At 37.5% G+C, this 22,608-nt stretch overlaps 3 protein-coding genes across 5 annotated transcripts; all 3 read right to left on the bottom strand.

Annotated features, from left to right (window-relative positions):
* Positions 1-387: 387 nt before the first annotated feature.
* On the bottom strand, positions 388-5,109 carry LOC147407052 (putative E3 ubiquitin-protein ligase RHY1A). 3 transcript variants are annotated; one of them, XR_015176689.1, is made up of 4 exons: positions 4,648-4,948; positions 2,229-2,419; positions 653-1,216; positions 388-559 (listed from the first exon to the last, which is right to left on the bottom strand). XR_015176689.1 is itself a non-coding variant. In XM_086435443.1 (4 exons), exons 2-4 carry the CDS (start codon positions 4,852-4,854, stop codon positions 736-738), a joined length of 879 nt encoding a protein of 292 aa, XP_086291569.1. In that variant the 5' UTR covers positions 4,855-4,871; positions 4,991-5,109; the 3' UTR covers positions 561-735. The 3 variants fall into 3 exon arrangements, 2 of the variants coding, with proteins under 2 accessions (XP_086291569.1, XP_086291568.1); XM_086435443.1 differs by lacking the exon at positions 388-559 and adding an exon at positions 4,991-5,109 and having other exon boundaries at positions 561-1,216; positions 4,648-4,871; XM_086435442.1 differs by lacking the exon at positions 388-559 and adding an exon at positions 4,995-5,096 and having other exon boundaries at positions 561-1,216; positions 4,648-4,871.
* Positions 5,110-6,452: 1,343 nt separating this feature from the next.
* Positions 6,453-12,779, bottom strand: LOC147407051 (ankyrin repeat family protein). Its single transcript, XM_086435441.1, has 3 exons — positions 12,433-12,779; positions 8,382-8,777; positions 6,453-7,021 (listed from the first exon to the last, which is right to left on the bottom strand). The coding sequence occupies exons 1-3, from the start codon at positions 12,710-12,712 to the stop codon at positions 6,708-6,710; spliced, it is 990 nt and encodes a 329-aa protein (XP_086291567.1). The 5' UTR covers positions 12,713-12,779; the 3' UTR covers positions 6,453-6,707.
* Positions 12,780-19,689: 6,910 nt separating this feature from the next.
* Positions 19,690-22,330, bottom strand: ARA12 (Subtilase family protein). Its single transcript, XM_086435440.1, has one exon. The coding sequence runs from the start codon at positions 22,126-22,128 to the stop codon at positions 19,723-19,725; it is 2,406 nt and encodes an 801-aa protein (XP_086291566.1). The 5' UTR covers positions 22,129-22,330; the 3' UTR covers positions 19,690-19,722.
* Between the last annotated feature and the right edge of the window lie 278 nt (positions 22,331-22,608).

Here is a 22,608-nt window from a genome sequence, read left to right as displayed (position 1 = left end):
GGGATTTGTTGTTCTGTTCGTGAGTAATTTTGTCTTGTAAGGTTCTCCCAGATTGGTCATCTCGACCGATTTGTTTTTGATTCATGAATACAATGCTGTTTATAAAAAAAAAACAAATAAAACATACTTCCATGTCAGGAAAGTGAGATATGACTTCAGTATTATTCTTAGTTAATTTTGCATTAAGGGATAGTATCAGAAATACAGCTGGAGTGACCTCAAGATTGTACACCCTGATGTGAGAGTGTATAGGAACCATAAATGCTTTTCATTGAGATACAAATGAAAAAGCATCTATGATTCCTATACACTTTTACGTCAAGATGTGCGATACGAGGTACAATCTTGAGGTCACTTCAGCATGACTCTAATTTCAGGTCCAACTCGGGTTCAAAATATGAAATTTCACGTATTAAATATTCAACTGGGATACCATGAGTATATCTTCTACCATGCTCTGCTCTCCATTCATGGAGTACATCAAAGAGTGGATATCAATAGCTGGCAGATTTCCAAGGGTGAGAATTAGCTTGATCCAGTATGCTCTCCATCCAAAAAACTGAATTCAATACGATGATCACTCATTAGGTGACACAAATGACCATAGTTAACCAGTATAATACATGATACATCGAGCAAAGAGAAAACATACCCGAGTTCAGTAACACCTCAACAAGGAAAACTTACAAACAAAACCTTAATTCAGTGACATTTCAAAACTAGGAGTATTCAATCTCAGTGAAGAGTCGCCAAGGTCCTCTTTCCTGCCTTCTGATGATCTAAGATTATATTTGTTCTACAGTATGGGCAGTCTCCACAAGTCCGAACCCAAGGATCTAAGCATGCTGAGTGAAACCTATGGCCACACGGCAGGCAAATCAACCCATCTCCCTCCTGGAACCTTTCGAGACATATACTACACTCCCTTGCTGCCATTCCTAAGGCGGCCACCAACCCATCATCTTGTTCCTTCTTGTTGAAAACTTCTCTGTGTAGACAGTTCACCTCTTCCCTGCTTAGCCCGGGTGGCTTCATGCTTGTTGAGAACAGGTCTGTTTGAGTAGACGAGTCAGTAAATGGGGTCCCTCCATCTCCAACACCAACTAACCACTCCCTCGGAGTTTCAGTCTCCCATTCCCCTGCATCCACAAGCCCGAAGTCGTCATTGTATGCAACCTCGTCCCATGAGATGGTTGATGATACTCTGCGGCTTTGCCTAACATCACAAGCAAGGAATATCAGTTATTGTCTAATACCCCCCCACAGAGAGAGCTCATGGGGCTTCTCTTCACACCTCATGCAAATGAACTGTTCACCTGGGGAAGGGTAATCTCAATAATCTCAGTATCATGGGGTCGATTATCATCTAAAAAACTAATATAAGTTCAAGTACTGTCTGGCCATATGATAGGTCCCACCTAATATATCTCTAACTCATAAATATAACATGATTAGATAACTTCTTTTTTTGTTGCTAAGTAACACGATTAGATAACTTGATCGGTCTCAATCTATTGAAGTTAAGTGCATCTGGTAGAAAGTCACAGAGAGAGAACGCTTGAAATAGATGATGTTGATTATCTCATTAAGTTCATTTTTCTTCCAGTAAACCCCTAGGGAATTACCTAGTTGGAATCCAGCCGAACTTTTGGCCCAAATCTATAACATGTGTGCCTGCGTAAATAGTAACCATCACTTATAACACCCAGACTACAGATCTCTATTTTGCTTTAAAAGGCCATTCTTGTTATTCTGAAGAGCCCACTTGGGAAACAGCAATACATAATAACCTAAAATGAAATACGCCCAACAATGTGGACAAATACTTTTTCTCAAGTCGGCATAGAACTGCTTGGGAATCGTTTCATGATTAGCATGGACAACCGTTGGCAGAAACTGAAAAATAGCACCAACTAGTCTACTAGGGGTGCATCCAAGCACTTCTAATATGTAAAAATGAAGTGCAATGGCACTGCCCTAGGTACACTAATAAAAAAAATGTCCACCATGTTGTTGTACATTGGATACCCTATAATTTTGCACAGATATCTCCATTTCATTTGCAAATTCTGATAAGGGCACTATCATTCAAACAAAATCCCAGGGCATATATAGCCCACTTTTTATGAAGCATAAAATTTAACAAACCAACAGATATATATATATATATATATATATATATATATATATATATATATATATATATATATCACAATGTGAGCACCAACCTGTTACCAGTGAGAGAAACACCTCTCAGTCTCTCAAGAAGCCTTTCCCTTGCAAGTAGCACAGCTCCAGGAAGTCTGTCATTCTGCACATATCGCAGCCTATTGGCTCTACTACTTGAAGCTTCCAAGTGGCTACTGTTTCCTGTAGCAGATTGATTGGTACCATTGTCCAGGTGAACCGACTCATCTTCCTGAAAATGCCAAGGGTCACGTAAGTATGGGTCTGGTTGATGACTTCTAACTCACAGACACATATATTATAAGTCTCATTCTAAGGACTTTTTTCAACCATCCACTAATTTTACAACAAATTAAAAACTATAGCCAATTGTATATCAGGACAGCAGATATTCTCATATTAACGGTAGTCACAATTCCAAATAAAACAGATAAAAAAGATTTGATAGCATCTGTCAAATCAGGCATCAGATGGCAGAGGTTTTTTTGAAGATTATAGAGTACATAAAAAAAAATCTACAGTTACCTGGGTCATTTGGATAGATCCAACCTATGCACTGGTAAAAACATGGTATCTACTGTAAACAAAAGATTATGAAGAAAGGAAACCCCTAAAGATTTATGACTATAGAGACATAGTTAAAGGGAAACCACCTGAAAGGGAGGTAAGCATGTCGGTTTCCCATTTTTTTGGGAAACCATGGATGGAAACATTTTTTTAAGGTATTTTGATTTTCAAAACATATTTTGAGTGTAAAAGAAAAGAAACAAAACAATAGAGAGATTAGAATGGTTTGGATGAAGATTGCATTTTTCTTTAAAAAATAATGCACTTAAAAATAAGGTTTTAGGGTATTTTGATTTTCAAAAGTGATTGTATAAATGTTTGTTTTTAGTTTTTACGTTTTATATGGCCAACCTTAGAAGAAGGGACAGCTAAAGACAAGAAAAATGATCATGTTATGCAGGGGCAGTAGAGGCATCGCCTTTCCTTGCCTAGACCATTTCCTTTTTCCACCTTTGCGATTTGGCATCGCAACCCTGAGTGCCTTTGATAACACTGGTTAGGAGTGTCATATTTAAATGTCGAATACCACTTACTGCTAACGATAGGTTCCCATTTTTATAAATATAAACATTCCATTGATAAAAGCCACACAGGACTAGAAGTAGCCTCACACAAAGGCTGAGGGGACTTATTGAAGAGCACCAATTTAAAAGGAAACACAAACTCCAAAGGATACATAGTAAGATACAACAAAAGATCCCCCCTATTGGGATTCAACAACAATAGACACCCAAACTCATACAATGTCAAGAAATCGTACCTAAAGCCAAATAAATGTTCAAAATTAAGTTTCTTTTCTTTTCCTTCAAAGATCATGCTCTTTTCTTTCCATGTGTAGCAACAAATAGCGAATGGAAATATATTCCATATGATTGTAGCTTTAATATTATAAAATCATAATTTCACATTCTCACTACAAAGTAGGCAAATTTCAATATACATGGAAAAGAGAAAAGAAGTGGGACAAATAGAATTCACACATGGACAATAAGAGATTAATGTTTTTCACATTTTTCTTACAAGTAAGATAGAAATTCACTATGATCTTATCCCGAGAAATCAAATGGTCAATTGTTAAAATTTTACCAAACAAATAATGCAACTTTGGATGGATTTTTTGATCCCCAAATAAACGGCTTATTAACAAATCCCATGATGTAAAATACAACAATTTGACTAAAAACTAGTCTCAACTCTTTTCCATAATCCCTGTAGAATCAGAGGATATTTTTATAATTTTGAAAAGTGGTTCAAGAACATTTCACAATGTATCATAACGTTTCGGAATGTTTTTTGAAACATACTGAAACATATCAAATGTAGTGTTTGAAGACTACATCAACCATTAAACAAATTTTGCAACTTCTACAATTCATTTAATCAAATAAAAAAACTCTTGTAGAAACATTCCGACACATAACAAATGCAATCTTTCAAGACTACATAACCATTAACTTCTTTTTTCTTGTAACTTATATCATTCGTTTGTTCGAATAAAGAAGACATTTATAATATTATACATACATCAAATTGAACGTTTCAAGATTTCTTAATTTTGTTTTGGACTGTCTCAAAGCATTTCTAGTGCATATCGTAGCGAAAAATGTGATATTTTTTTTAATCCTAACTAAATTTTAAACAATTAAAAAATAGTTATCTACAATTCTTTATCAATAAAAACTAAAATTTAATGATTCAAAGTGGAGGAAAAAAAAGGTAACAAGTATCTATCCATACAATAATTATCTTTTAACCAAAATTAAAAAACAAATTCACTACACAATCAGCAAAAGTCCAAACAAAAACGATTTTCAGAGAAGTTGAACCAATTCTAGGGTTTCAATTGCAGATCAAAATTAACTAGATCCACATAAAATAAAATAAAAATCTTACGCGGTGGCAGAGATGCCGGACATGAGGAGATCGACGGAGGGGATCGCAATCGTCGACATTATGACCTTGATGATGTCGACGACGGCTGTGACGGTGGTTGTTGTGGAGATTTCGATCGAGAGAAGAAGAGGAACCAAACCGTAATTCAGTGTCTATGCGACCTATACGAGATCTCCTGTTATAGAAAAGCTCCGATGCGCTCGTCATGCAAGTGCAACTTTTCCCTTTAATTTCAGGAAAAAAAAGAAGGAAGAATTTTATTTATTTTACAAGATAAAATGTTTGCAAAGACTTAGGGGGGAGGGGGTTGGAATAAGAGAGGAAATAGAGGCGAAAGATTTACCTACCTTCGCAGCAACACACAGTGAGAGAGAGGGATGGGAGACAGGGAGTCGCTTTCAGATATTATAAGGTCTTAACAATCGCTTTTTATTCAAAGTAAAAAGGTCATTAAAATTCGGTGACATAAACCCGAATGCCACGTAGAAAAATCATTCAAGCCCATGAATGTTGGCTCACTTCTTGATGGATCAACGCCTCAAAAATCTCCCGATATGCGGTCCCCATCCATTTGATTAGGGCTTTTTGTGTTTATCAAAAGTAATGGGCTTGATTGAAACTCTTCAATGGACCATCTGAAATCCAAAGACTAAAGATTCCAAATCCAAGAGCTTGAAAGCGAGGAAAGGTTTATTCTCGGCCCAGACTCGGTTTTTCGGCCCGGAAATTCTACCACTTGACAACCCCAAATAACAGTCAAATATCATGGTGGTGTTGGTGGAAGAGGAAGAGAGGAGATTAGAGTTTTGATTTGGAGGTGGATTTCATGGAATCCACACTTTACTGGACTCTTGGAATATTAAAAAAAAAGGTGAAAATCATTTTCCATGACAAATATCAAACACACCCTTAAGGGGTTTTAAGCATGTGGTTCAGTAGGTTTAAAAGCATGAAAGGTTAGTGGCAAGAGATTGAAGATAAGGGCATTTAGGTCATTTTCTTTTGATCTTCCAGTGCAGAATTAGATCAAGGGTGTAATTTATCAGTTTGAAAACATGGGGTAATCACAAACATTCAGCAAAATAAACCTCTATTCTAACTGAGGGGGGTATGTCTTTCATTTGTGCGTGTTGTTTGTGTGGGTTCCCCCCACCCATTGAATCGATGGAAGAGTGTAACCTGTAACAGAGAATTTTCTCTTTCTCTTCATAGACTCATGTGCTTGCATTTTTGTTTATTTCCTTATAATGTTCTTGGATTGATTTTATCTACTCTTGCCAATTCATTCATTTCGAAGAATGTAAGATTAATGGCTGCTAATTCCATAATACAAGTATATGGAGGTGCAAACTTGCGTCTTTGACTCTTAATTTATATTATCGGTTAACTTGTTCATTGGATATGATTAAATAATCATGACATATAATTAAGAATCTGCTTAGTTGGGCACAGAAAGATAAAAAAAAACCAAAGAGTTTTGCCATAATTCCATGGCCAGAGACTACAAAAGGCTTGAGTCACAAAGGGGCTATGGTTGCCTGATCCCCAGGAACAAGTCATGGAGTATTGGTTGAGGGAAAATTCAAGATCCGGGACTGAGGCCTTGGAATATTCTTCAAGAGCATTTCAAGTATTAGTTGATGGCACTCCAGGATCATTTTTTAATGAAGGAATGTGAATGTAGGAAGAATGAAAATTAATAAATATTTAAACACTGCTGCTCACCCAAAATTGTTCACATGTCATGAGACATCTTGGAGAGAGAATCTCAAACAAAAGGGAGATGGATTGTATGATGACGAAGATGAACATGAACATGAATGGTATCACCAAAATCAAAGCATTTACAAATAAAGTTTCTCCTGGAAAGTCCAATTGCCATGACCGGGGTCAGAGAAACCAGTTCAACCACGTTTGTAGACCAATGGCACACCACCATCATTTACAAGAAAATGTCATTGTGCTGAAGTCATTCAGCCCATTTTTAATTAAGTTACAAAAAAAAAAGAATAAAAAAAAATACTGGATTCTCAGAAAATTAATTTTTTTCTAATCAAACATCACTCAGAATCCTCTGAAGACTGACAAATGGGAAGGTAGTATGTATCTAGCTGCCAATATTTGTGTTTCACACCCTCCCAAACTTCTTCTCCCAAGCAATCTTTAACAGGCAAGGGAATGAGCTGTGTGGAGTAACCCAAATTCCCGAGTTCTAGGGAAACTAACTGACAGTAAACCACATGGAAAAATGCATTACCTCCGCAAAGGCCGTTAAAGAATGAATAGATGCCATCAGGTTTCAACAGTGCTGGAAGATGCCCGTGAAATTCCCTCAAGTCTTCATAGTATTCCCCGTAAGTGTCAAAGAATATCCCTGCACAGATGTGAAAGAACATATCAAACAAGAAGAAGAAGAATCTCATACTTAGGAGACAGATAATTAAAATTAGCCATAGAATGGGAGAAAAAAAAATAAAAAAAAAAATATAAATATATATAGGGTCAGGTTCAAGGGACATGAAAAAACATATGTAAAAACAATGTAACATTAATAAATTTTCAAAATATAGGTTAGAAGTTTCGGATTGAGCTGATTTTTTGTGAGGGTGATCCCTATGATGGGAAGATCATCCGAAAAAAAAAATCAATCCAATCTGAAACTTCTAACCCCATTAAAAGTTTTAGAATGTGGACGTCAATTTTTTTCAATAATTTGTAAATCACTTTTGATGGATTTAGAAATTTCAGATTGAGCTGATTTTTTGTGAGGATGATTTTCTCATCATAGTGAACATCCTCGCAAAAAGTCAGCTCAATCTAAAACCTCTAACCCATATTTTGAAAAACCATTGTTTTTACATACGTCCCTTGAACCGCCCCCATATATATATATAGGGGATGGTTCAGCAGCCCTAAAGTTTGCCAAGTTTGGTGCCAAACATTTTTCAAAATATGGGTTAGAAGCTTTGGAATGAGCTGATTTTTTGTGAGGATGATCTCTATGATGAGGAGATCATCCTCACCAAAAATCAGCCTATTCCAAAACTTCTAACCCCATCAAAAGTGATTTACAAAAATTGGACGGTCCACGATTCTTCAACTTGTAAACTAGGGTTAGAAGTTTCAAAATGAGCTGATTTTTTGTGATGATGATCTCTTCACCGTAGAGATCCTCCTCACAAAAAATCAGACTATTCCAAAACTTCTAACCTCATCAAAAGTGTTTTACAAAAAATGTTTGGCACCAAACTTGGCAAACTTTAGGGCTGTTGAACCGCTGCCATATATATATATGTGGAATGGATCAAGGGACATGAAAAAACATATGTAAAAACAATGTAACATTAATAAATTTTCAAAATATGGGTTAGAAGTTTGGGATTGACTGATTTTTTGTGAGGATGATCTCTATGATGGGAAGATCATCCGAAAAAAAAAAAAAATCAGTCCAATCTGAAACTTCTAACCCCATTAAAAGTGATTTAGAATGTGGACCGTCTATTTTTTGCCAATAATTTGTAAATCACTTTTGATGGATTTAGAACTTTCAGATTGAGCTGATTTTTTGTGAGGATGATCTTCTCATCATAGTGACCATCCTCACAAAAAATCAGCTCAATCCAAAACCTCTAACCCATGTTTTGAAAAACCATTGTTTTACATATGGCCCATGAACCGCCCCCATATATATATATATATATATATTTCACAATGTACATGGATTTTGATTGTACCATCATACGATTCAAGTTGTAACAGAATATCTTGCCAGCGACCATGTATAATCTTTACGTTATCCTTCTCTCCCCATCCAGTACGAAGCATTCGATCATAAACCTCTGAGTGAGCCTCAACTATGGTATGTGAAATAGGACCATACTGCTGAATGGCTGTGTCGACAAGACCCATCCCAAAGCCAATGTTCAGAATGTGACCACCTTTAGAGCAAACAGCTTTCGCATGAGCCTCCATCAATGGTTTCTCCCAAGCCATCATGATAGCCTTGCTATTGGTGTCCATCATCTTATCCTCTCCAAAAGTAACTCTATCTTCCAAGTAATCCACATTAGAACCACTGTTTCCATTCGCAGCCCGTGCAATTGTTCCCAGGACCAACTCAGCTTGAATCCCTTTAAGTAGAGAAACATATTAGAAAACCCAAGGTTATATCATGCTTGAATACGAGTCACTATGTAATGCATATAACTAGCAACTTTATATAGGGGGACAACGTTACAATTATAAGACCCTTACGTAATAGTACTAATGAAGTAAAAAAAAAAAGAAATATATTACATCCCTTTATGGCGTACATATTAGTCAAAAAGGCACAAAAAAAGGTCTGCCGTCACAAGGGGCACAATTTTCTCAAAGCCTCTTTAAATATGGCATAATCCTTTTGGCAAAAAGGGCCTTTCCTTAAAGCCTTCAAACCCCAAGGCATTTTATGAGAATCTTGGTCCAGGGCAATCCTCAAGACGTAAGCTGCTAGTTCCTTTAAAAAACATTGGTACCATCGCACACGAATTAGGATTACTCATACAATAATGGCCATAAGCTTTCTTTTTGAACTAATAAATGCCAATTCAAGAAAGACGCCATTTTCAATTTAAACCCAACTAATGAATTGTCGTAATATATCCAACATGACAAAAGGTTGACCCTCTAATTATGCTCATAGTTTCCAGATAGAGAAACTACATATCATTATGATTCCTTTATCATTAACAAGACAACTTTTCTACATCAAATTGAGGAATACAAATCAAAGAAGTCAAGGGAATGGGTCTGTAGCCCAATTGTGTGATGTAATCTAGCATTGAAGTTGCAGAACTGATTAATACCAGCTTAACCACCAAAATAGAGGACAAAGAAGACACACACCAGTGACAGAAAAAAAAGGAGAAACAACCAAACAAGTGGGACCCATATTTGATATTTACTTCAACTAACTTTTAAAAGTTGAGTGACCTTCAAAAGAAAGAACTTACAATAAGCAAAACAAAACATAACAAGATTCAATAATAGAGAGGAGTCTCACACAAAAGCCATTTACCATTCCATTGCATTATGAGCATCATAACAGTCCCTAATATAACAAACATTTTTCTCAAATGATCTTTTTTTTTTTTCTCCAAACTTAACTTACATATAGCATTTGTGACCACCATGTAAACTGTCCAGTAAAACCAGGTGTCATAATGTTATAGAATAAGCTTTCTTGGAGAAAAGGGGGTGCTGTTCTCAAAACCTATTGTAAGTTTTGTTGTGCAACTAAGACAACCCAGAATTCATATAACATGTCCGGAAATACCAGGCGTCATAACATTATACAATAAGCTCTATTGAGGGGAAAGAGGCCCCTGTTCTCAAAATCTACCGCAAGTTTTAATTTGTGTAAGACAACCCAGAATTTTTCGGAATTCTGTCACTTATTGGACACGTGGCCTTCCTTATAAGTGCGACAAGGTGTTTTATTTGAAATTTCTTTGATGGTCCCACATCTCTAGCCCGAGGACATGATATTCATTAACTTTGCTCAATGAAACATAGATCAAACATAAAATTCATTTCAACGAGTTGATATAAAGCCAAAAATTTGTTTTTGTCATGAAGTAAAAGATAAAAGATGGTAAAATGATACATAAGACCAAAGGGTGTAAATGTTTTTTTCACTTTTTATTTATTTATAAGTAGATAAATTATATTAAAATAGAAGACCAGTTGAGGTAACCAGCCACAATACAAGAAGAAAGATATAGTTAAAACACAAACTAATTCTCGAACAAAGATTCCCATCTAAATACGAAATCATCAAAGAACACCCCTTTCAAATCTGAACCTAATTAGCTCCAAAATAACATGAGACCTAACACCTCTAGAATAATGTCTTGAATCTCCAAGGTCTGGCCATTAAAGACTCTTCAATTTCTTCCACGCCAAGTTACCCAGCACACTGCAAAAGGGGTGATCGACCAAAGGTAACTTTTCTTACCTGCAAAAACATTTTGGTTCCACACTTGAAAAAGAGTCAAGACCGAAGATGGGAACACCCACAAACGATTGAAAAGAACCGAGAAGTGACTCCAAATCTTACGCACCAATGAGCAATGTGATAGAATGTGAGAAATCGACTCCTCACTCCCTTTCCACAAAGAACAAAATTTTGGCCCCACAAAACCTCTAATCATAAGATTATCAAAAGTTAGAATTTTACCTGAGACAACCAATCAAATGAAGAACGATACTTTCAAGGGGACTTTGTGGCCCCAAATGGAGTCAATAGGAAAAAAAGATAAGCCTTATTGTAATAAGGACTCCCGGAATGAGCTTACCGAAAAATTTATGTCTTTCATGCATGTCCATACCCTCTTATTAATCTCCAACCCCTCCACTAAAGACTAATTTAGCTTGAAGATCAACTTTGCCAACTCCTGCATCTCCCAATAATTAAAGTCTCTTCTGAAATCAAATCCCACGAAGTTCCAATACTAGAAATATTCAAAAAGTCAGCAATCGGAATTTCTTTTTACAAAGAAAGTGCATAGAGACTCGAAATAACAAAGAATTCCTCTCAAGAGTCTTAGTTGATCTAGGCAGGCATCAAGGAAGATCAAAGTATCATCCACAAGTTGTAATAATGATACCTGTTCACCCCCACTTGAAAACCTAACAACTCATCGATACTCTAATCTTTCTTTACCATTCTCCCTAATGCTTCCGCAACCAACACGAAAAGAAAAAGGTGATAACGGATCCCCTTGCCTCAAAACTCTAGTACTATTGACCTAACATGTACCTTAGAAAACCCCAATTGACATGATCATAAGCCTTTTGAAGATCTAATTTGCGCACCAAACCCAACTTTCCCTCCGTAATCTTGAGTCTATACATTCATTTGCAATGAGTACACTATCCAAGATTTGCCTACCCGTAATAAATGCCCCTTGTTCGGGCCCAATTATACCCGATAGGACTTCCTTCAATCTTGTAGCCAATATCTTGTGAGTACACAAAGCTAACTAGCCTAAAATCCGCTAGAAAATTGCTTTCCTGGAAGTCCACCACTACTTTCATAAGATCCTCACAAATCGTACTCCCAACACATTTTAAAAAAAGCCATTGTGAAACCATTTGAGCCTAGTGCTTTTTCCCCATTCTTTTCTGACACCGCTCTCAGGACCTCTCCTGACTCAATTTTCCTCTCAAGCCACTCCCTCTGATCTAAGAGATAACATCAAAACTCCTAAAGATTCAGACGGGGAAGACACACATGTCTTTCTTTGTATAAATCTTTTTTATTTTCTCTTGAGTTAAGATGAGGAGAAAATCGGCTTAAAAATGTAAAATTTGATCCTACAAACTAAGAATGCATGATAGGCTTTTACTTCATTTCACTCAAAACTCTAACAAGTTCCTGTTCCTTGGAAATCAAACAGATTGCACAAATTTGATTAGGTCTAAGCCTCATCTAGCCCACATAATCAGTGAGGGAAAGGGTTTCCTTTCGTGTTAACTCAAGAATTAAACAAATATTCTTCTTATATAAATAAAGAGTCTTAAAAAAACTCCCTAAATAGAGTTCTAAACAACTTCTTATTCAGTTCCTAACTTTAAAACAGCTACTAATTCTACTCCTACTACAATAACTAACAAATCAGTAAATAATTTCCTACAATGTTAGAAATAGAAAGCCCAAAACTAAGATAGAAACATAACAACATTTCAACCTCACATATATTACTTTGCAGATTTATTTCTACTTGAAATGAAAGAGAGAGAGACCTGCATTGAGGAGGAGGTCGAAGGCGTCTTGATGACCTAAATCCATGGCTAAGTCACCAGCCGAGAGGTTCAAAGGAGAGAGTGCGTTCCAGGGTGCGCCGGCTTCGAGTAGGGACTTGACTACGTCGGCGTGGCCGTGCTTGGCGGCGTGCATGAGCGGTGTCAGGCCTTCTTCGTCGAAGTATGAGACGTCTGCACCTTCCTCGATTAGGGTTCTTACCTTCGCAGAGTCGCCTGACCTCGCCGCCTCGCAGAGCACCATCTCCACCTCCATCCCCATGTCTTCTTAGCACTTGCAGTCGCAGGATCACCGCTTTTAAAACTGGTATTACGTCTCAACCCTCGAGTTGACTCGTCCGAGTCGTATGTATATTTATAATTTGTTTATATCATGATCCTACACATGGTATTATTTTAGTATTAACTTGAGTGTCGCAGGATATTTGATAGGATACCCTAACTCGACACAAGGAGACGAATTCACCATTGAAACTAGCTTTGAGGTACGTTAAAGAAAATATCTTTACAATTAGTTACAAGAACAATTTTTTTTAATTTGGATAATAAATATTGATATTATAGAAAAAAATGTCACTCTAATTGGAAAAAATAAAAATCCAAATGAGTTAGTTAAGATTTTCAAAATATTGCCTGAGTTATCTGAATTGCCAAACGAGATAATTTAATATGATTTACGTCGAATATCTCCTATGTCCTCGAACATTACGAGAAAATTCGGACACATCATCTCAATCTCGAACAAAATTTGAAATCATGAATGCAGTTACCCCTACTTAGGAATAGGGTTGCCTATGAATCTATTGTTATACTACATTACTATTTTTATACATTGGTGATGTTATAAAATTCTTTGATAATCAAAAGAAAATTAGGCTTTATTCAGTGAGCCCAACTTACCTAAACTTTCCTAATCCAGATTAACTTGAACTCAACCCGAGTTGAGAAGCTCAAAATGGGGTTGAGTTTGTATTAATGAGCTCATGCAGGATGTTCGGGTTATGTTGAACTTGAATTGATGACTCTACCACTTGAGTTGGGCTTAGTCTACCCCTCCTTCCTGCCCAACCCACTCAGGTTGCAACCCTACGTAGGAACACAATCTATAAACAAATCAGGTCATATGCTTAAACCCAAGCCCAAACTTTACCCTCGATCTACCCAAAGAAGGGGCTTCAGGTTCACGCCTATTTTTGGTGAATGTTTGATTTAGCCTTTTTTCCCTTTGACCTTGGTCCTCTCTAATGGACTAATGATAGGTCTGTAAAAAATACAGAAATCATTATTTCTTTCCAACGTTATCAAATCTTGCTGGGCCCACATAAATTGTCAAGTTGGCCTAATAACGCCTATAGTCCTATTGATTTCAACGGCCTATTTAAGATTTAAGGAAAGAAAAAAAAAAACCTTGAGTTTTAAAATTTTACTGAACTCCCAAATCTAACATTAAATCTAATGGTGAAAAGTTGTCTTTTAATTTTTATTTTTTTTGTTGAAAATTCTTAAGATTTTTGCTCTACATCCATGTGACATCCAATCATGTTTTTAAGTGCTACATGGAGGTGCACTCATGGAATAAGATTCTATCCAATTTCAACTTTTAAACCTCAAGAACAAGATACAATTTTTGAAGTGCAAGATGATAAGGTATTACATGTATCCGGAGGATTTAGGTGAGATATGGTGCTTTACACTACGTGAAAACTGACAAATTCGACATAAAAAATTTGACGGCCAAGGCCCACAAATTCTAGAAATTGAATTATTGAAAAAAAATGTCACTCTAATTGGAAAACATAAAAATCCAATTGACTAGGAAAGATTTTCAGAATATCGCCTAAGTTATCTTAGTTGTCAGACAAGATAATTTAATATGATTTACATCGAATATGTCACGTGTCCTCGAACAATACAAGAAAATTCAGGCACGTCATCTCAATCTTGGACAAAATTTGAAATTATGATTGCAGTCGCTCCTAAATAGGAATAGGGTTGCCTAGGAATCTATTGTTATACTATATTACTATTTCTATACAATGGTGATGTTATAAAATATCTTTGTTGATCAAAAGAAAATTTGGCTTTATTCAATGAGCCCAACCTGCCCAAAATTACTTAATCTGAGCTAACTTGAGCTCAACCCCAGTTTAGAAGCACGAGATGGGGTTGAGCTTGTGTAATGAGCTCATGCACGATGTTCGGGTTGTGTTGAGCTTGGATTGATGACTCTTACCACTTGAGCTGGGCTTAGTCTACCCCTCCTTCCTGCCCAACCCACTCAGGTTGCAACCCTACGTAGGAGTACAAGTGGGTTAGGTTTTACTAGTCGTCCCCTATTAACAAACCAGTTCATGTGCCTAAACCCAAGCCCAAACTTGACCCACGATCTACCCAAAGAAGGGGCTTCAGGTTCGCGCCTATTTTTGGTGAATCTTTGATTTAGCCTTTTTCCAAACTGATGGCATGCCCTTTGACCTTGGTCTTCTCTAATGGACTAACGAAAATGACTTAAAAGCCGTCATGTAGGTCTGTAAAAATTACAAAAATCATTATTTCTTTTCAACCTTATCAAATCTTGCTGGGCCCACATAAATTGTCAAGTTGGCCTAATAAAGCCTATGGTCCTATTGATTTCATGGCCTTTTTAAGATTTAAGGAAAGGAAAAAAAAAAAACCAAAGTTTTTAAAATTTTACTGAACTCCCAAATCTACTGGTGAAAAGTTGTCTTTTATTTTTTATTTTATTTTATTTTTTTTAAATTCTTAAAATTTTCTCTCTACATGGATGTGACATCCAATCATGTTTCTAGGTGCTACATGGAGGTGCACTCATGGAATAAGATTCCATCCAATTTCAACCTTTAAACCTCAAGAACAAGATACAATTTTAGAAGTGGGTATTACACGTACCCGTGGGATTTGAACGAGATATGGTGCTTTAAAAGGCTAATTACCTCACTCTTGCTAGTTGAGTCCATGCATCTGGACACTTCTGTCATCAAAAAAGAAAAAGAGAGTTGCTATTGGCCCCCACTTTTACTTATTACACCCCAATTTCTTAAATTATTTATCACACCCTATTTAGGCCCGTGTTAAAGGCATCTCAATTCTTAATAAGGGCAACCATCTTAGTAAGGGCACCCACGAACTTGTTTCTATGATTTGAGCACCCCAATAAATTTCAGAGGCCCCCTTTTGTTTTGTCGACATGTTCATATCGTCATTGACCAGGCAATATCGACATGTTGACATGCTGACATAGGCCAAAAAACTTTTGGTGGCATGTCGACATAGGTGGGGTGCTCTAATCATGGTAAAACTTACGTAAAATCTTAAGTTCCCAGTATTTTTTGGCCTATGTACATGTGACGAAAATATATTCAAACCACCTCTTTATGTAATAGGTTAAGTTGAATCTGTCCAGGTATAATGGGAGAACTTCTATTGCTAGACCAACCTTTTCTTATAGAACTGGTCAGTAATAATAAAATTTTCAGATTAATGTGTAATTGGAGACAGAGGTGAAGACTTGATCCGCACCTGTGGTTGAAAAGGAATGCTCTCAGCGACTCACAATGCTTGAACAATGAAATAGATAAGGAATATATATATATATATATATATATTCAAATTATGGGCATCCATCAACGCTTATGTTGAGTTTAGTTCCATATCGGACACTCATTTTCATGTTTCTCTCCTTATAAGCACTTGGGTATCTCCACTCATTGCCAATTAGTTTTGACTTGGATCCCCACACTTATCATGGTAGCATAACGTGACTTTCTCTCTTCCAATTTAATCCTATGTTGGACACTCATTGTTGTGTCTCTCTCCTTATAAGCGCTCATGGGTCTCTTCATTCAGTGCCAATTGGTTTTGAGTTGGACCCCCCAACCTTATCAGCTTAATTAGGACTCAGATATTCTGACGGGAGAACAATTAATTGAATTTTATGATATTTGTAAAGAACGAAGGACTTTATGTTGATCTACATAAAGACTGAAAATTTTGAATTAGTCAAGTATTCATATCCATCCTTTATGGGATGGGAGGACAAATTGAGATCTGTATTTATGCTATAATAGCAGGTGGAGTTATGGAGAAGCACAAAGAAAATGCGACCTCTTAGACCATGGAAGTATAATTATATATGTTGATTCTTCGTTACTATGCAATATTTTACATGGTTGGGATGCTCCATAGTGAAAGAAATATCCAAAGTGACCTCCATTTCATAAACATATGAAGATTTATTGTGGCACCGAAACATCGGTGAAGCATGTAAAGAATGATGGCTCATCAAGAACCAAAAGTATTCAGCACACTCATAAATGAGTCCTACTTTGAAGTGGGCAGGCCACTTCAATATTTTGAAGGAACCCTCATCGTTGACGTTTTGAATTTATTTCATGTCCTTGAAAATACCAAATGTAATTCAATAGAGTGTTCCTATAAAATTTTGAAGCCGCCAGCCCGCTTCAAAGTTTTTTCCCTCATAATTGTTGATCCTAACATCCTATGACTAAGAGTATTAAGCATACGGTCTTTCTTATGGGTGTTCAAGTCATTTAATTCACGTAGTGGAAGTCATTATATTTGCTTCAAACTAGGCCCCTCGTTATTAGATTTATTATTATTTGACTATATTTGAGTTCTTCAAAACAATTGATGCATTATATTTTCTCATGTACTAAGTACTAATGATTTTGAAGCAACAATAATATAAAAATTGATTAAAAAGACTTGGGTTATGATAAATTTTGGGCTCCAACTCAACATCAATTGGCAATGAGTGGAGAGACCCAATAGCTTCTAAGCAGAGAGTAAAGGCAATGAGTGTCTGATGAGGGGCTAAACTCAACACGCTCCGCACGTGTGGGTTGGATTAGGCCAAAGCACGCGGAGATATGAATTAGACGACATTGAGGAGAGAAAGACCAGCTCTGATTCCATGATAAGTTTGAGGGTCCAACTCAAAATCAATTGGCAATGACTGGAGAGGCTCAAGAGCTTCTAAGGAGAGAAGCAAGGCAATGATTGTTCAATGTGAGACTAAACTCAACACGCCATGAATTGTGTTTCTTACCTTCATTTTGGGTAGGGCAAGGTACATTTTTTTTTTGGGTTTAGATTGGTGTTAAGACAAGGTAGTTGCGTAAGTGTTTTAGTAATGCTGTAAAAGGAAGTTAACATAGTCATGTCAGTGTATGAATAGGAAATGGACATAAATGAAAAGAGTTAGGATTGAGAATGGTGTCCTGTTCCTATGGTAAAGGTAAGGTGCCTACATTGCACATTTGTTGGGAGGTTGAAACACCTAAGGGCTCTTGACCAAGCCTTGTACGCATCCCGATGTATTTGAATTCCAATAAAAATGTGCCACGTTAACACCTAATGTTGCTATAGGAACGGGACATCATTCTAGATCGAGACTCTAATGAAAAATGGATGGATTAGCATGGAAGGATCATTTATTGCTCATGTTGCATTCTGACTGCTAAATCTAACAAGTAACTCAAAATATGGTTTATACAAATTTTGGTACTGTGGAACAACCTTGCATTGATTGTATGATATGTTTGCTTTCTTGCTCCAATTTTAGTACTCTGGACTTGACCTATAATTAAGGAAAAATTTATTACTTTTATGACCAAATTAAGGTGTCAACTCAACTAATTGCTTTAAATTAGACTAATGATAAATTGACTTGAAAACAAAGTCACTTGAAATTCACTCATTGATGTGGATGTGTGTACAGAACCATAGATCTTTTTTCCTTGTATATTCTAAGGAAAAAGATCTATGATTCTGTGCACATGCCACTTCAATGAGTGAATTTCGAGTGGCTTTTATTGAGTTAGTACTTTATCACGACTCTTTAAATTTGTTTATTTAATGGAGTCGCTTTACTAAATAAAACAAAGTCGACATAGACTAACTAGGGGAATGAAATAATTAATTAATTAGATGATGAGTTGTAATTAATTTACTTAAAGAATAGGTTCCCCCATAGTATGTAACTCGAAGAATATTGTCTTGATCCCCTTGCTTCAGTTCTCTTTTTAATCTCCCAATTACCCTTTATTCTTTCATTCAATGTGGGCATATTTTTTTGCCTTTGAAACTGACTTCATTGATTAATTTGAAGGACTTTTCTAGTGGTCCAAAACTCTCCTAGTGATTTGGAATAAAAAGAGTGCAAATGTGAAACTCTCTCTAGGATTCTAATTTGGTGACAAGTCCTAATTATAATCCTTAGATGTAAAGTTTACACACAATTGAAATGGATACAATCTCACCTCTTACCACAAACATAAGTTTGGTAAATATCATTAACTACAACTTTACCTTGAAGTGAAGTCAATGAATGTCATCAACACCCACAGATTTGATCCACTAAATTAGTTGGCACCTTTTAAAATTAATATTGTGGTGTAAGTGTAAGTAAGGAGAAATTTGGAACCCAAGACCTGAATTACTCACAAAAACTTTATCTATTAAAAGCGCCTTCTTGCCTCAAAAGTTCATTGTAATTATGTAATGGGTCCAATAGTTAAAAATAATTGATAAAATAGGAGTCCTGATATTTTACCTCGAAAATTTTCACTTGATCTATACGCAGTTGACGTGGCAAAGGCATTGAATCATAGATCTTTTTTTTTTAAAGATACACAAGAAAAACGATCAACGGCTATGTACCTTTGCCACATCAGTGGAGTATAGATTAAGTGAAAATTTTCAACTCAGAAAACCATTAGATTAAAATATGGCTATGATATCATATCCCCCATTATATTCTTCATATTCATTTGTCATCCTCTATATTACTATAATAATGTAGGGGCATCTTTACCTTCAAAAGTTGTATATTTATAGACTTTTCTATAGCCTAAAAAAGATTCTTTGAATTGTAGCTAATATTTCCTTAACTTAATTATGAAAACTTGTGTCAATTGAAGTAACTTTTACTCAAAGAGAAAGGCAGAGAAGGAAAGAGTTACAGAATTGAAGCTGTTCGTTTCAATTTGCATTTTCAAATTCATTCTACATTTATATATATATTTTTAAATCGAAACACTATAATCATGCATGAGCAAAGAAAACAACTTTACAGTTTTCACATTTTCTTTCTCGCATGATAAAACGACAACAACATTAAAAAAAAAAAAAAACAAACAAACAAACAATAAAACTGACACCTGTTAGGTTGCCGGTGAACAAGTTTTTAATTTAAAAAAAAAAAAAAAAAAAAAAAAACAATTAAAAGCATCATGTCCAACTGAAAGCGATCGGACTGCCCACGATGTGCTTTCCGTCCGACCATTCCAGACGACCGAAGATGTTCGTCCCAGATGGCATCGAAATCGTTGTGAAACTCACTGTGTACATCTTTTTCTCATTTTGAGCGCTGAAACTCAGTGAGTTAGGTTCAACACTGATTTTCACCAATTCGGACTCTGAAGATATTGAGACCTTGTACGTGCCTGGACTTCCCACGTTTGTTAGTGTGCGAGTGTACTTCACCACAGTAGATCCCCCACTCGTACTCCCACTCCCACTCCCACCACTTTGTGCGGTTTCAAGAAGGGCAGCAAAAGAAGGATAATTAAGATCAGTGACGCTGTATTTCTTACTCGCATCGCACGTGAAATTTCTCTTAGCTAAGCTGTTAATCTGCGACGCGCTATAATTCAAAGCGCAGAGGAAGTTGAGGTAGTCATCAACGGTGATATCATAAACAAGACCAGGATCAAGGGCAGAAACAGGGTCCACGTGTCCAGCTCCATGATCGAACGGTGTGGATGGTTTTCCTGTCGATGTGTCTTGCATCTTCCCTCCTGTTTTGTATGTAGCGTAAGCTGTGGTCATGAGAGCGGACCTTATCGCGGCTGGACTCCAATCAGGGTGAGCTGCTTTGAGCAGAGCCGCAAGCCCACTCACGTGAGGACACGACATAGATGTACCTGAAATGATGTTGAACTCTACACGCCTCTTGTCGCTAGGTAAACCAGTTGGTCCAAGTGCACCTGACCATCCCGCTAAGATGTTGACACCTGGCGCAATCATGTCGGGTTTTAGTATATCTGGCATGATCGCATTGGGTCCTCTAGAACTAAACGCTGCAACCACCGGTGAAGGTTGGATTCCTAGTTTCGTTCCCTCGAAAGTAATCGTAGCCGTTGGATTTGGATCTGAGAACAAGTACTCCTTTATCATATCGGCGTTTTTCTGACCCACAGCCGTCGCCGGTAATAGATGTGCGTCAGCAACCAATTCTTCTCCGTTCGCCGCCGTGTTTCCTATAATCATTCCTGCACCTCCGGCGTCTTTTACCACTTGTCCCTTCTGAACCCTAGCGGAGACTCCTCTCTCACAGAAAACTATTTTTCCGGCGACTTTTTCCGGCGATAATGTCCCAGTCATGCAAAGATTTCCGTTTGAAGAGTTAGTGGCGTTGCCGGCGTAAACAATTGGCACTAAAGAATTCGATAATGGCTTCCCGCTGTAAAGTGACACACCGGAGAAATTCTTCCCATGGCCGAGGGTAACGTATGCCGGAAAGTCACGGTCCAATGTTCCGGCACCTACGGTGGTTATCCACGGAGCCACGTTGGACAAGGTGTACGGACTCGGTCCGGCGTTTCCAGCGGAGCAAGAAACGAGTATTCCTCTCTCCATAGCAGTAAAAGCTCCGATCGCAACGCTATCTCTGTAAAACTCTGACATTCCACCGCCGAGAGACATCGATATGACATTAACACCGTCTTCCACAGCTTTATCCATGGCGGCCAAAATATCCGCACTGAAACATCCTCCCATCCAACAGACCTTGTAAGCAGCGATTCTCGCATGCGAGGCCATCCCACGTGCCGTACCAGATGCGTATCCGAAGAGACTCGCATATGCTACGATCGATCCAGCAGCAGTAGTGGATGTGTGTGTGCCGTGTCCATCATCATCTCTGGGCGATTTCGACTCTTTTGACTCGTCAATGGGTCCGAGTGTGGCTTCGTAACCTTTAGAGAAAAACCTAGCGCCAATTAGTTTTCGGTTACAGCTGGAGACGTTGAAGTTCGAGCCAATATCGCATCCGCCTTTCCAACCAGTTGGGACTGGTCCGAGTCCTTTGTCATCGTAGCTTCTGCTCTCAGGCCATACACCTGTGTCCAAGACTCCAACGATGACATCACTGACCGAGTCAGACTCGGGGAAGAACCCTTCACTAATGTCAAGTCCAAGGAACCCAGGAGACCGAGTCGTGTGAAGTTCGTATTTGACTTCTGGCAACACAGATAGAATCCCAGGAAGGCCTTCGAGAGTCTTAGCTTCTTGGGGTGTCAGTCGTGTGGAGAAGCCGTGAACGACGCTGTTGTAAGTATAAAGCATTTCAGCTGACTGAGACACCGATTTGAGGGACGAATCATACCAGTGTGAGTGTTCTTCATAACTCGCTGGCATTTGGGATTTCGCCATGTGAACGATGTAAGTTGCCTTTTTCTGCATCTTCATCTCTGCCCATGACACGTGGCAGGAACTTAGAATCAAAACCATTAACAGAAATCGCAACATCTTCTTTCTTCTCTCCTTCTCCCCACTTTCTCTCAGAGTAGTAGTAGTAGTAGTATTAAGGAGTGGAGTGAGAACCGAAAATAAAGGAAGAGAAGTCTTAAGCATCACTTTGTCTGGCTCGTTCGGACAAAATGTGAGACAGCTCAAGAGAGAGACAGAGAGAGTGTAGCACTCGTCACGTGTATTTTCGGCTTTAATCCGAGTCTAGCCTCTCTGGATTCTAAATGGGTCTGTGCTGGTTTTAACCTTTACAAGTGGGGGTGGTGGTGATTAGGTTATGGGCCCCACATTGGAAGGAAGATATTATAACCCTTGTTAATATAATTTGGATTAGAGAAGCAGAAAGAAAGATATATTTATTAACTTAGAAGATATACTGGAGTAAAAAGTTGGTCCACTCTGTAAATATCTTCTTGTGTCATTATCACGCCACCCATTATTTTGGAGTCACATTAAAACAACGAAAGCAAACATTAATTATGAGTGGCGGAGGTGAATACAAAACTTACCTATGAAGATCACGAGAGAGTGGATTATGTAATCAGGGAGTTGGATAACTGTTCGATCTCTATGTGAACTTTGACT

Source organism: Akebia trifoliata, chromosome 3 (assembly GCF_017979445.1).
Source record: "Akebia trifoliata isolate Shusen 1 chromosome 3, ASM1797944v1, whole genome shotgun sequence".
Taxonomy (NCBI): domain Eukaryota; kingdom Viridiplantae; phylum Streptophyta; class Magnoliopsida; order Ranunculales; family Lardizabalaceae; genus Akebia; species Akebia trifoliata.
Note: the sequence above shows the minus strand (reverse complement) of the source record. Positions and strands in the feature narration are given on the sequence as shown.